Raw genomic sequence first — 15,200 nt, forward strand, 5'->3', positions numbered from 1 at the left:
GGAAGACCCAAAGAGTGTCTGATTTAAAGAGAACATGCCGTAGAGCTGAGCGTAAATGGAGGAAAACTAAACTAACTATCCACTATGAAATAGTAAAAGTTAAAATAACAGAATACAACAACACTGTCCGTCTTGAGAGGCGCTGCAATTTTCCACAATTGATCGCCTAACAAACCCAGGTAACTCAAAGGAATGTCTCCTAAGTACTTCCAGTAAAACCTGTGAGGCTATCGCTGTATTTTTCAATCAAAAAATTAATGATATTAGAAATAACACAATATATCCCTCCAACACTAAGGATCCTCCTAAACCCCAGCATCCTGTTATAAACAAATTAAACTCTTTCACTAGGATAGATTTACCTGATTTACAAAAATAATATCTCAATTAAAACCCTCCACCTGCGTCCTTGATCCAATACCAACAAGGTTTTTCAAAGAAGTATCAGGCGTGCTAATTGATAATGTTCTTGACATAGTAAATTCGTCATTAGATACGGGGGTCTTCCCAGACTGTCTTAAGACTGCTGTAGTTAAACCCCTTCTTAAGAAACATAATCTTGACCCTCGCTCTTGAAAATTTTAGACCCATCTCTAACCTGCCTTTCTTAAGTAAAGTTCTAGAGAAGGCAGTCATTATGCAGTTAAATGACCACCTAAATAAACATGCTATTCTTGATAAATTTCAGTCGGGTTTTAGAACAAATCACAGCACAGAAACTGCACTCGTTAAAGTAGTAAATGACTTGCGGGTAAATGCAGACAGAGGCCATTTATCTGTTCTCATCCTCTTAGATCTGAGTGCTGCATTTGACACCATTGATCATAATATTCTTAGAAATCGCCTTAGTCAATGGGTGGGCCTCTCTGGCAGTGTCTTAAATTGGTTTGAATCCTACCTGACAGGGAGAAAATTTTTGTTAGTTGTGGGAATTACAACTCAAGACACATGATATCCATATGGTGTTCCACAAGGCTCTATCCTGGGTCCGCTGCTCTTCTCAATCTACATGCTTCCGTTAGGTCAGATTATCTCAGGGCACAACGTGAGCTACCACAGCTATGCTGATGACACACAGCTGTACTTATCAATAGCACCTGATGACCCGATTCTCTTGATTCACTAACACAATGTCTGACTTGTATCTCAGAATGGATGAATAGTAACTTTCTCAAGTTAAATAAAGAGAAAACTGAAATCTTAGTGATTGGCAATAATGGATACAATGAGGCTATTAGAAATAAACTGGATACATTAGGATTAAAAGTCAAGACGGAGGTAAAAAGCTTAGGGGTAATTGTTGACTGTAATCTGAATTTTAAATCGCATATTAATCAGATCACTAGGACAGCATTTTTCACTTAAGAAACATAGTAAAGTTAGACCTCTTATATCACTGAAAGATGCTGAGAAATTAGTTCACGCTTTGTTTTCAGTCGACTAGATTACTGTAACGCACTCCTCTCAGGACTACCCAAAAAAGACATAAATCGTTTGCAACTAGTGCAGAATGCAGCTGCTAGAATCCTAACTAGGAAAAGAAAATCAACACATTTCTCCAGTTTTAATGTCACTACACTGGTTACCTGTGTCATTCAGGATTGACTTTAAAATTCTGCTTATGGTTTATAAAGCCTTAAATAATCTAGCCCCATCTTATATATCGGAATGTCTGACACCTTATATTCCAAATCGTAACCTCAGATCCTCAAATGAGTGTCTCCTTAGAATTCCAAGAACAAAACTTAAAAGAAGTGGTGAGGCGGCCTTCTGCTGTTATGCACCTAAAATCTGGAATAGCCTGCCAATAGGAATTTGCCAGGCTGATACAGTAGAGCACTTTAAAACACTGCTGAAAACACATTACTTTAACATGGCCTTTTTATAACTTCAATTTAACTTAATTTAACTTAATCCTGATACTCTGTATGTTCAATTCATCATAATAACTATTCATGGTGGCTCTAAAATCGTACTGACCCCTACTCTCTCTTCTGTTTCTTTTTTCTGTTTCTTTGTGGTGGTGGCCTGCGCCACCTCCACCTACTCAAAGCTTCATGATGCTCCAACAATGATGGATGGATTAAAAGGCAGAAGTCTACGTGACCATCATCATCATCAAGTCCTTCCGTGAGAACCCTAAATCCAAAGAGGACTGTTTCATTTATGTTAGGTAGAATGCCCAGAGGGGACTGGGCGGTCTCATGGTCTGGAATCCCTACAGATTTTATTTTTTCTCCAGCCGTCTGGAGTTTTTTGTTTTTCTGTCCCCCCTGGCCATTGGACCTTACTCTTATTCTATGTTAATTAATGTTGACTTATTTTGTTTTCTTATTGTGTCTTTTATTTTTCTATTCTTTATTATGTAAAGCACTTTGAGCTACTGTTTGTATGAAAATGTGCTATATAAATAAATGTTATTGTTGTTGTTGAAGCAATAAGCATCTGGCACTGCCCATCATACCCTTAGAAATTCCAATTCCTGTCCAGTATTTAAAAAAGACTCAAATACACAAATAGACTTTTTCGTGGATGAGACAAATTCAGAAGTCTGAAATTCCAAGACCTCCTAAACCAAGAGGAGTAGGAGAGATTAGGAGCACACGCTGATACAGCACATTGCCGTACCCACCACATGACAAACTAACTCAGGATCCCAGATTAGAACCCGGGTGCAGCCATGCAATGGGTGACACCTCAGCACCACGCTAGTTCAGATGGAATGGAACAGTGTGAGGTTTTTCATGGTGGCTGGAGTGCCAATTCTGCCATCAACCCCCAGGTTTTTCCCAGCAGGTTGGAGGGCCTACATGCAGGACTGGATGCAGATTAACGTCATACCCAGGGCTAAGCTAACTTTATATTGGTTATATGTTTCCATGCCTCCTCCCTTCTGTGACATTTATAATGTAACTTCTTATATTTTGAATTGGAGGTGTCAGTAACACTTGTTATGTTTAATTCATTGTTTTATGCACAAATCTACTTGACGTGGAGTGTACTATTCCTTCACTGGCACATGTATGAAATGACTTGCAATTTTACGGCTTATGTGTTTTTTTGCTTTCTAAATAAATTTACTAAAATGAAGATGAAAGCCTGTGGTGGGCTGGCGCCCTGCCCAGGGTTTGTTTCCTGCCTTGCACCCTGTGTTGGCTGGGATTGGCTCCGGCAGACCCCCGTGACTCTGTAGTTAGGATATAGCGGGGTGGATAATGGATAGATGGATGGAAGATGAAAGCAGCCCAGTGGTTAGCAATACTACAAAACAGCCCCAGGGATTCAGGTTATCCCCAGGTATGCAGATTTGTTGTCACATGTCACAGACATGCATGCTAGTTTAAACAGAAGTATAAAAAAGTCAAGTGTGAGCCTGTACAGTATTATACCCTGTGTTGGACTGTGGCTCAGTTTATATTGGTCTATGCCTTATGCCTTTGACTGCCAGGATAGGCTTCAGCACTTTGTGATCCCAGACTTTAACAAGAGTGTGTTTATAAAGTGACTCATCTGCCCTTTTACATTTAGTATTGGTATTATCCTAGAAAAGTCCACTTTAGGCTGTCAACTAAGTCATTTATTTGTAAAATATAGTCTAAACTGTTTAATATCCAGTATGGTGAACAACAGAAAAAATCTAACAGACTGAAATACACAGTTAAAAATAAAGGTTTCAAACTGGGTCTTCAGAGTGATGCCACTGGAGAATCATTTTTGGATCCTAAAAGGACCATCTGTATGAAGGCTTCAGAAGGAACCCTTATTTATTTAGATCTGTAGCAGGTTCCATAAATAGCCATGAACAGATGATAAAAGATTTGTGAAACACCAATACTGTAGGTTTCAGGTTTTAACTCTTTGAGAGCTCAATATTTTTTCCAAAAAAACAGTTTCTGAAAAGCAATGGTTTCTCACAGAAATCAGTATAAAGCATCTGTTGCTGCATGCTGTGGCTGCCAGTTTGCCAAAAATGTCTTCACGTGGCTGGGGCAGCAGCAGCGATCACGGTCGCAGTGCATTGCAATCTGGTTTCTATCTCTTATCATTGTTAAGTGGCAGTTCAACCTGGTGAACATTGTCAGTACCACAATTAGCTGGGGATCAATTAGCTGAAGCTGGAACCTCACATTCGTTTTCGATCACTTGTATCAAAATCAGAGTCTGAAAAGTCATAGTCCAGTTCAGAGATAATAGGCAGAATTTCGTCTGCGGAGTATTTTGCTTTACGCATTCGCTTTGATCTCTCACCAGATGTCAGTCCCATTTCTGCTACTCATGCGAGCGCAAGAAATCTCGGTCAAACCAATGACGCTAACGTTCCTTCAGACAATGAGAGTCCAACTAAAACATAACAGTTGGTTTTGTCACAGTTTACAGTTAATTATCATCATCAACTCCTCCTTTTGACAGAAGTCGACATCAGCCCTGAAGGAGTTAAAATAGCACAATCTCAGTTTAGGTTTTCTTGACGAGTTATATCCTGATAAGTCACTTACTACACATTAAAGATTTTTTGCTTTGTCCACGTATTAGGAACCTTTTCAAAGCCCAAAGAATCTGTTTCAGATGCAAAGAACCCTTCTCAGAATGAAATGGCTCCTTGTCAAGCAATGTTTCCATAAAGAATTACATAACGCAGCAAAATTCCATTAATGAACCCACATTTTTAAGAATGTAAGGATGGGTAGCAGTGGCTAAATGTTTTGGCAATCCAACAATTTGCAAAAATATGAATTATGTAGGGCGGCATGGTGGTGCTTTGGGCAGTGCTGCTGCCACGCAGTTAGGAGACCCGGGTTTGCTTCCTGGGTCCTCCCTGCATGGAGTTTGCATGTCAAGAACATGTCGCAGTTCAGCGTGAGTTTCATTGCCATTTCAATATCCACAGAAATAAAGCTGTTCCCACTCGTAACACTATCCTACATTGGGTTAAAGCACTTTGTACACGAGGTACATTAATGAACAAAAGACCGCCGGAAGCTACACGAACAGCACATACCCCTGAAAATGTGGAAAGTGTACGACCAGCCCTGCTGCGCAGTCCAAGTCGATCTGCTTGGAAGCATTCTTCTGAACTTGGCCTCAGTAATCGTTCGGTAAGGCGTATTTTGCATTTAGACCTGCATTTCCATCCCTACAAATTGTCAAATCCTATTTCAATATGAACTCAAATATTTTAATAAATTTCTTTGTAAGAAAAAATTAAAAATTTTGTGATTTTGTAAGAAAACGTCCGTCCTTTCTGCCTCACCCTGTATAAATAAATGTCGTTGCTGTTGTAGTGTCCCAAGCCTCCCTATATTCTAGATGACACTCAATTGGGTTTCGCATTTAGCTCTTTGCTGTTTTTTCCTTGTGTTTTCTTTTCCACTTGGTCTAGTCAACAGGGTGGAAGTTCTCTGATCCAGTGGATGAAAGGAGCATGGCAGAGATCCTCAAGCAACTGCCAGAGCAAATTCAACAGCTTTAAATACAGTTAGCCAATCACCATTGGTACCTTTTGTTAAGAGATCAGTGAAAGCCAATCAGACCCCAGGTGTGCCTAGCACCTGCGAAGTAAGACCTGACCCAAGTCTAAACAAAAGATTACAGATAAAGACAACGTGGAAGGTTACCACTTGGTGCGTTCTCCGGTACACAATATCACTGGCTATCAAGATCCTGGAGCAAATTTAATGGTGCCCTTCATGTCTAGTGAGGTCCTCCCGGAGTTCTACAGCTTGGATATTACTCACTGCAGTGTCTTAAAGAAGAAATCTAGGTTTGGCTTTACTTTATCAGTGTGCACCAGAAGATGGAAAGAGTGGAACTGTAATTGGGACAGAGCAGTAGGTGCCCATGTCATCAGCCTGTGATGTTGGGCAGTGACATGGCTGCAGCCAAGAGTAAATTCGGGTGAGTGGATAGATTAAACGAATGTGTGACACATATTTAGGAGTCCCAACCACCGATCAATATCATAGTCTTTCATGCATAGGAGTGTATGCTGTTTATGAATCACTTACACTTCTGTCCAAATATAAATAAATATAAGACACACTTACATGATTAATACAAAGCCCAAACCTCCATCTAATACAAGATCTGTGGAGTCACTTCATAATGACAGTCTCGTGTAGCATGACTGAGCTTGAACTACTCAGTAAAGAAGACTGAGATAAAATTGCATGTGTACTAAGTTGATAGAGACATAAGTAGAAGGACCTTTAAAGAAATCAAAGCAATAGGTGCTTCCACCAAGTATTAGTTAAAGACTTTTTTTCACTATTTTTAATTATTTTCCTTAACATTTACCTGTAAATTTTTTTTGTTCATATCCTGACAGAGAGACCCCAGACAGTCTCCATTGGAAACACCATTTCCAGCACCATTTCACTGAGCACTGGCACAACCCTGGGCTGCATACTCAACCCACTACTGTAGAGCTACACTCAGCTCTGACATCATTATTACATTTTCTGACGACACAACATTAGTGGGTCTCATCAGCAATGGGGATGAGTCAGCTTACAAAACGAAGATACAGTGACTGGCAGACTGGCAGAAGTGCAACAACCTATCTCTCAAATTAGGCAAGATGAAGGAGATAATTGTTGACTTCAGAAATGCCCCTGCTGCCTGCACCCTACTTTAAACTGGGCTCTGCAGTGGAATTTGTCAAGGGCACCAAATTCCTTGGTTTACACATGACTGTTGACCTTACTTTCATAATTAACACCACCTCCATAGCAAAGAAGGCGCAACAGCATATCTATTTTCCATTAGCAGTCATAGAAGGCAAGCCTAACACCCACAATCTCACCATATTCCACATGGGCAACATTGAGAGTGTTCTGACCAACTGCACCCGGGTTTGGGAATTACAATAATTTCTGACCGTTTGGACTTACAGAGGATAGTACACACAGCTGAAAAGATAATTAAGACTTTTCTACCTTCCATTAAATACATCTTTATTAATCATTGATTTTTGCAAAGCCTACAGCATTGTGAAGGATCACTCCCACAAAGGCCACGTTTTCTTTATCCCACTTCCACCTGGCAGAAGGTACCGTAGCATCCAAACCAGCTTCTCCCTCTTGTCTGTCTGGGCTCTGAACTCCGTTCTGGCCCCCTGCTCTCAGATATGCTCCTACTAGTTTATTTATTTGCAGTACATTTATTACAACTTTTGTATTTATTATTAGTTTTCATTATTTATTACTATCTATTTCAGTTCTTTACTATGCATTTATTACCTGTTATTAAAAATTTATTGTATTTATGTACTTATTATAGTATATAATTCTTTTGTCTTTTACTTGTCCTGTGTTGATGTATATGTTTCATCGCAGTCCTCAGGAACATTACTTTGTACTACCGTATGATGTAATTCAGTGTATGAATGGTATGACAATAAACCCACTTTACTTGACTTGAATATTGTTAGCTAAACAATTTAACTAAAGTTGTAGAAATATCTGACAGGATTTTCCTTGATTGATAAACTGAAATTTCAGTTATACTATATGGATTGATATCCATGGTATATGTTTACATGCTTACGTATATCATATATGCTTTTGCTGGAAATTAGGCTGCATCTTGGGGATCGATAAAAAGAACATCATTTCTCCCCAGGGGGAAATTTTTAAGGGAGCTCTATAAGTGTATATATAAATATACACATACGTACACACACACACACACACACACAGTGGGATGACTAAATACAAAGTCATTCCAGGTCAAACTTGCGACTTTATAGGTACAGTTGCAGTTAGGCTCTATGAAAGTGTATTGCCATTTGTGGCAAGGAGACCCAGTAGCTTTCTTGACACACTTCTGCTGAATAATTTGTCGGCTGAAAGTCCTCAGTGTTGGTATGTCAGAGAGAGGATATGCAGCACTGTTCATAATGGAAATAAGTTTTGTTTTCATTTTTTCCATTGCTACTACCTCTAGGGGGTTGACAGCGCATTCTGTAACCCAGCCTGCCCTTTAAATTAGCTTGTTGATTCGGTGGGCCTATCCTGAGGTTGCCGGCCCAGCACATCACAGCATAGAAAATCGCATTAGCCACTACAGAGTTGTAGAATATGCAAAGGATGTTACTACCCACATTAAAGGAATGTAGTCTCCTATGAGAAAAAAAAAAGAGTCTTCTACACTACCTCTGTGTTACAAGTCAAGCTTCCCATTGATATGGACCTCCATGTACTTGTAGCAATGCACCACTTCAACATCCACTCCCTGAATAGCCACCAGGCTTATAGGCCCTTTGGTGCATCGAAAGTCAATAACAAGTCCATTGGTTTTACTAATGTTATGTTGCAGATAATTCTTTCTCCAGCAAGGAACACAATTCTCCACCTGGCTCCTCTCTTCTGTCTCGGTCCCCCTATCATTAAATCTCATAAATACAGAATCATCAGAGAATTTCTGCCAATGACATGACCCGGTGCTATATTTGTAGTCTGAGGTGTATGGAGTGAAGATAAAAGGACACAGGACTGTTACTTGTGGCGTTTCAGTGTATCAGACACATAGTCCTTAAGTCTCACAAACTGTGGTCTGCAAGACAGATATTCCATTAACTAGGACACCACAAGCTAATCCACCACCATATACCTGAGCTGACTCATTAACAGTGATGGCTGGATGGTATTGAAGGCACTGGAGAAATCAAAAAACAGAATCCTCACTGTGACTTGAGGAGCAAATAGGCAACTGTGTCTGACAATCTTTGTCAGACAGGCAAACCACAGTTGGTATGGGTCAACCACAAGAGGACTCGAATAGTCCAGGACCAGCCTCTCAAAGGTCTTCATGAGGTGAAATGTGGAATGTCACTGGTCGGAATGTATGAGTTTAGTTTCGACTTAACATAACAATCGCTGAATGACTCGAAAGTAACGCACCGGCTGGTCATTTCTCTGCAGCAGTAATGCTATGTTCCCACAGTGCTGAGAAAAACAACAAAGTGCCTTCGGTAAACTTTTCATCCAAGTCAGAGTGGCTGCACGCGAAATTCCCAGCCGACTTGTGCGCCACGAGTATCAATAATCACCGCTCGCTCTAAATAAGACGCACCCGCTTGTAAAGAAGAAGCTCAAATCAAGGCAGCCCTGCGGCGAAGGATTTTTTTTAAACCTCATTCACAGTTTACCGATTACACCCACGGGGATGTACAAATAACCCACGCTGCCACCAACACACCCACTCCCACTTTATGAGCACTATAAGCAACATCAGAGTATCTATTTGTCAACAATTATCCGTTCAGTCAGATCAAAAGAGCCAGCTGTCAAAATGCGCATACCCCGTGTCCGCCACTGAGCCAAACGCTGTAAACTTCAAGAAATATGAACCAGGGTTGGAGAGGCGCTATATGCACAGGATAGCACGAGCAAAGCCAGCCAATCATCTTCACTAAAATATCGAAGCCCGGAGCAAAGTAGTCAGTGAGGTCCAGTCAGTAAATGATAGTGGGGTGTCGGGAAAAGGATCGGGCTGAACACAGTGGTGGCGCTGGCGGAGAATGCCATGCCATGCTGGCTTCTCCTGCTCATCCTGCCTCATCGCCCGTCCGCCTGTCCATCCGCCAGTCAGCGAGCTATTCGGGTAAGAACAGGACACGAGAGGAGCGGCTTGGCACGGGATGCACCAGCACTATCGCTTTACTGCACAGCCTGGATCTTGCACAGCCGCCACACTGGACAGGCCTGTCTGCCTACCCCCAGATCACCTCTCCCAAAAACGAAAAAATTACAGCAGCTCACCGAGAGAAGAGGTAATCACCTCACAACTGGCAGCGCTCATCAGCCTCCACATCGCACCGAAGCCCCTGCCCAGCCCCAACCGGGCAAAACGCTCCTCTCATCTAGCTCTTCTTTTGTTATTCTCATTCTACTATTTATTTATTTATTTGCACGAAACTGCTGGGCACTGCTTTGCTTTGTCTACTACAGTACCAAAAAAAACCCTGGAAGAGCAGCCAGTGCTTCAGTATGCCTTGCTAAGCCCTGGTATGTGCCTGGTGTAAACAGCGCAAAAAAAAAGCCGCTCGTTCTGACGGAATCCACTTACAGCAGGTGGCCGGTCGGCTTCGGGCTCTCTCCTGACACTCTAAATGTGCGCTTGCATGTTTTTGTTCCTGTTATTTGGCTGTCACTGGGTGCATTGTCCCTTTAAATCCCTCCTCAGCGCTTTCCAAAGCCAGCCTGCAGGACTCCATGATGCACCCTCAGGCCTGGCCCGTGACGTCACCGACGAGGGGAGGACGCATCCTCCATGTTCAGTGTGGGCAGCTGCCATTCAGAAGCGGCGGGAGACGCGCGTTGACCTTTCACCCGGCTGGTTTCTGTGAACCCGGGCTGGTGCTGCCGCCGCCGTGCCGCTGCTCTCCGCACCGCACTGCACTCACAGTAATCTTCGTTTAGGTAAATACTTTGTTCATGAAAGGAGTTTTACATAGACATGACTCCTTGTGTATTGTTTTTGAAAAGATAGTGTGTTTATTTTTTTCAGATAGTTATATTTTTAGAGGTTTAGACTAGCGGATCCCAAGTTCAGTTCCCCTGTGGCTGCAGGTTTTTGTCCCAACTACACATCAGGGAGTCATTTTTATGTTTAATTAATTTCATTGTTTTATTTGTTGCACACTTCCCTTTTCTTATTTCACATTCAATGAGGTAGTGTGACATTCAACATTTGAAAACAAAACAACATTTTTGTTTGCTATATCTTTCAATGTTTGAATCTGTTTTGTTGTTTTCTTTTCCATTCACTTTTTCTTTGGAGTTTGCTTTTTTAACTGTATTTGAGTACTAACAATTAATGATGAATTGAGCAAACACTGATGCAAATAACAGTTATTTTCTAACCTGCTTAGTCCTGAACAGGGTCATGGGGGTCTGCAGGAACAGACCCAGGATAGGGCACCAGTCCATTGCAGGGCAACCACCCACAAGAAAATGCCAATCCACCTAACCTGCATGTGTTTGGATTGTGTGAGGAAACCCACACAGACGTGTGGAGAACATGCAAACTCCGCCGGTGGGGGAGACGGACACAGGATGCAAACCCTGGTCTCCTTACTGTGCGGCAACAACTGTGCCACCATGCCACCCCAGCTATTTCACTATTTGTTATATTTCAGATAGATATTTTAATTAATCCCAAGAGGAAATTCACATAATCCAGCAGCAGTATACTGATACAAAAAAACAATATTAAATTAAAGAGTAATAAAAATGCATGTAAAAACAGACAATAACTTTTAATAATGTTAGCATTTACTCCCCCGGGTGGAATTAAAGAGTCGCATAGTGTGGGGGAGGAACGATCTCCTCAATCTGTCAGTGAAGCTGCTCCTCTGCCTGGAGATGATCCTGTTCAGTGGATGCAGTGGGATATTCATGATTGACAAGAGTTTGCTTTGTGCCCGTTGCTCTGCCACTGATGTTAAACAGTCCAACTTTATTCCTACAATAGAGCCTGCCTTCTTAACAAGCTTGTCCAGGCATGAGACATCCTTCTTCTTTATGCTGCCTCCCCAGCACACCACAGCGTAGAAGAGGGCACTCGCCACAACTGTCTGGTAGAACATCTGCAGCATCTTATTGCAGATGTTGAAGGACGCCAGCCTTCTAAGAAAGTATAGTCGGCTCTGACCTTTCTTACACAGAGCATCAGTATTGGCAGTCCAGTCCAATTTGTCATCCAGATGCACTCCCAGGTATTTATAGGTCTATGCCCTCTGCACACAGTCTCCTCTGATGATCACGGGGTCCATGAGGGGCCTGGGCCTCCTAAAATCCACCACCAGTAACTTGGTTTTGCTGGTGTTCAGGTGTAAGTGGTTTGAGTCGCACCATTTTACAAAGTCTTTGATTAGGTTCCTATACTCCTGCCCACTCCTGATGCAGCCCACAATAGCAGTGTCATCAGCGAATTTTTGCACGTGGCAGGACTCTGAGTCATATTAGAAGTCTGATTTATGTTGGCTGAACAGGACCGGAGAAAGTCCAGTCCCCTGCGGCGCTCCTGTGTTGCTGACCACAATGTCAGACCTGCAGTTCCCTAGACGCACATATTGAGGTCTGTCTGTAAGATAGTCCACGATCCATGCTACCAGGTGTGAATCTACTCCCATCTCAGTCAGCTTCAACCAAGGTTCCTCCCTTGGATGGGGTTCAAATGCTGCTTTTATGCCTTTTCTGTTTGTTTTTAGTTATTTATATCAATTTTTGCAATGTTTATGCCCAGTGGGGACTAGGCAGTCTTTTGGCCTGGAACCCCTGCATTTTTTTTGTTTGTTATTTTTTTCTGTCCACCCGGGCCATCTGACCTTATCATTAGACTGTCACTTTGAAACTAAAACAAAAATCTTTAAGGACTCCATTTCTCTGAATTATATATCTCTGTCTTATGTAAGTGTGCATTATGCATTTATCTTTTGTGTACTATTTATTCATATCCAAATTTAATTTGTTCTTCTTTTGTATGTAACCTTTTCTTTGACATACCTTAAAACACTGAGCTTCATCTTTGAGTAGTGAGAAAAATGCTATATAAATATAAAGAATTATTACTATTATTATATTTTCTGATGAAAATATGCTATAGTGCGTGGTGCAGTGGGTAGCGCTGCCGCCTCTCAGTTAGGAGACCTGGATTTGCTTCCTCCCTGCGTGGAGTTTGCATGTTCTCCCCGTGTCTGCATGGGTTTCCTCCCACAGTCCAAAGACGTGCAGGGTAGGTGCATTGGTGTTCCAAAATTGTCCCTTGTGTGTGCTTGGTATGTGGGGTGTGTGTACCCTGCGGTAGGCTGGCGCCCTGCCTTGCATCCTGTGTTGGCTGGGATTGGCTCCAGCAGCCCCTCGTGACCCTGTAGTTAGAATATAGAGGGTTGGATAATGGATGGACGGATGGATGGAAATATGCTATAGTAATAAGTGTTGTGGCATTTGATGCCTTTGTTTATTCTATCTGTGTGTCTTTTTTTGTTCCATGTGTTTTCTGGGTGGTCCCCCCAAGAGATGGGGCCTCCGGCCCATCACTGTCAAGGGTCTGCCCTTAGCCTTATAATTAAAATAAAACACCAGGTCATGTCACTTGAAGAAATTCTCTAATGATTCTGCATTCTGATATTGTTATGGGGGGTGAGACAGAGGATATGAGTCAGGTGGAGAAAGAATTCTCTGCAACTAAACATCAGCAAATTCAAGGAACTGGCTATTGACCTTCACTACCCCAAGGAGCCACTATGTTCAGTCACTATTCAGGGAGTGGCTATGGAGGTGATGCACTGCTACAAGTACATAGGGGTCCACATCAATGACAAGCTCAGTTAATGGGCAAATTCTGGATACTTGGAGGTAGTAGCTAAGGAGAAATTAAAGAAAAACTTAGTGCCATTGTGAACTAGGGTGCACATCCTCTCTCTGACACACTAACATTGAGAAATGCTGGTGGGGCTCCTTTACATCAATAGCAATATGACTGTATAGTGCTTCACTGAGATTGTAACTGGTAAATCAAACGTTTTCTTTCTTTTTAGACATTCTGGTATGTGTGTGTATATACAGTATTTGTAGCTGCGATTTCCCAAAATTACCAAAGTTCAGCAGCTTCAACTCAAAAAATGGGATTCAACAAAAGCCTGACACGCAGAAATGATTCCACAGACAAAATATCTTCGTTTTTAAAAGTTTAGTTAAGTTTTAAAGTAAAACAGTTCACACAAAAGAGAAAATTAAAATAGCAAAAAGAAAGAAAAATTAATGTTAAGAAAAGTTCAATTCTAAGCTTAATCTTGTTACATCTCAAATCGTTACTATTTACTTAACATTTCTGAACCATTTCAAAACGGTCAGAAAACTATACGCTTATCCCATTTCTAACTTGAAAATGGGTCTTTCAAGTCCCTCTTTACTGAGACTTGTTCTTACCACAACTGAGCTTATTATCACACTGTTTCTCAGTGACGCCCAGGAGGACCAGAGGAGGGCTTGTGCCTCCTCCAGACCGTGAGGGGGCACCCGTCCTGGTTATGTAGGGGGCCTCGGGTAAAGGGCTTGGAAGCCCAACCCTGTAGGGACCCGTGGCTACCGCCAGGCGGCGCCCCGATGCCGGTGTATCCCGTGCCCGGCCGGGACACCCAGGAGGACCAGAGGAGGGCTTGTGCCTCCTCCAGACCGCAAGGGGGCGATCGCCCTGGTTGTATTGGGGGCCACCGCCAGGCGGCACCCTGGTGCCAGAGGAACCCTGGAGCCCAGCACTTCCGCCACACCAGGAAGTGCTGGGGGGAAGACGGCTTCCGGGTGCGCAGCCGGCACTTCCGCCACACTGGGGTGTGGCCAGGACTGATTGCCGGAAGCAGCTGGAGCCCATCCGGTTCCCATTTAGGGCCTCCCTCCAGTCAGCAGTGGATGTCGGGTGGAAGAGGACAGAACTGGAGAGAGGACGGGAGGTGGTCGAGAGAGGCACAGTGACTGAGAATGTGGCCTGGACTTTGGGGAATCGGTGCAAGAGGCAGTGGGGTTTGTGTGCACGTTCTAATTGTAAATAATTGTGTAAATAAATAGTGTGTGGTGGAACATACGATGTCCGTCTGCCTGTGTCCGGGTCCCAGTCCACATCAGTTATAGTAAGAAGGTTCTATCTCTTACTAAGTTATAGTGGGAAAAGACTATACCATAAGTTATGACTATAAAAGAAATTTATGTTCTATTCAAATTAAGCAAACATTAATATGAGTTTAACTCAAAACTTTAACTTTCTAAGATTGGCTCTTACAGTATGTAAAAAGATAAATTTCCTCTGGTGAGAAATAAAGTTGTATTACCCACTTGTGTGGTTATTAGTAAATAACAGCTTAAAACAACCAGAACATAAAAAATTATTTTTTACTGATATAACCCAAAATATTATTACATTCTGTAAATGTTTAGCATATCCAGTTTGCAATTTCTGGATGGTTTAAAAGAAAAAAATGGTGACAAACAGCTTGCCAAGTCAAGTTAAGAGCAGAAGCTGGCTGAGAAGAAAACCTGTATCCATAGGCGACCCCCAAACACTGAACTTGAAAACCCCTAACCATGTTCATGTTCTGCTTCATTAAATTAAATTTAGCATAAACAGATTGTAATTTCCAGATTGATACAAAATAAACACATACCAATTGGGAAGTGCAGCTTGTTTAGTAAATGAAGAAA

General features: G+C 42.1%; 1 protein-coding gene across 3 annotated transcripts in view; it reads right to left on the bottom strand.

Annotated features, from left to right (window-relative positions):
- Positions 1-10,225, bottom strand: part of LOC120539994 (protein Wiz-like) — a 117,486-nt gene extending 107,261 nt beyond the window's left edge. For 2 of the 3 annotated variants that reach the window (XM_039770419.1, XM_039770418.1), the window contains exon 1: positions 9,762-9,828. In XM_039770419.1, the coding sequence (XP_039626353.1) occupies positions 9,762-9,813 (52 nt within the window). In that variant the 5' untranslated portion in view covers positions 9,814-9,828. Of the gene's footprint in view, positions 1-9,761; positions 9,829-10,068 lie in introns of those variants that run through there. The other variant, XM_039770420.1, reaches the window with a different exon arrangement.
- Between the last annotated feature and the right edge of the window lie 4,975 nt (positions 10,226-15,200).

This window comes from Polypterus senegalus, chromosome 12 (assembly GCF_016835505.1).
Source record: "Polypterus senegalus isolate Bchr_013 chromosome 12, ASM1683550v1, whole genome shotgun sequence".
NCBI lineage: Eukaryota > Metazoa > Chordata > Cladistia > Polypteriformes > Polypteridae > Polypterus > Polypterus senegalus.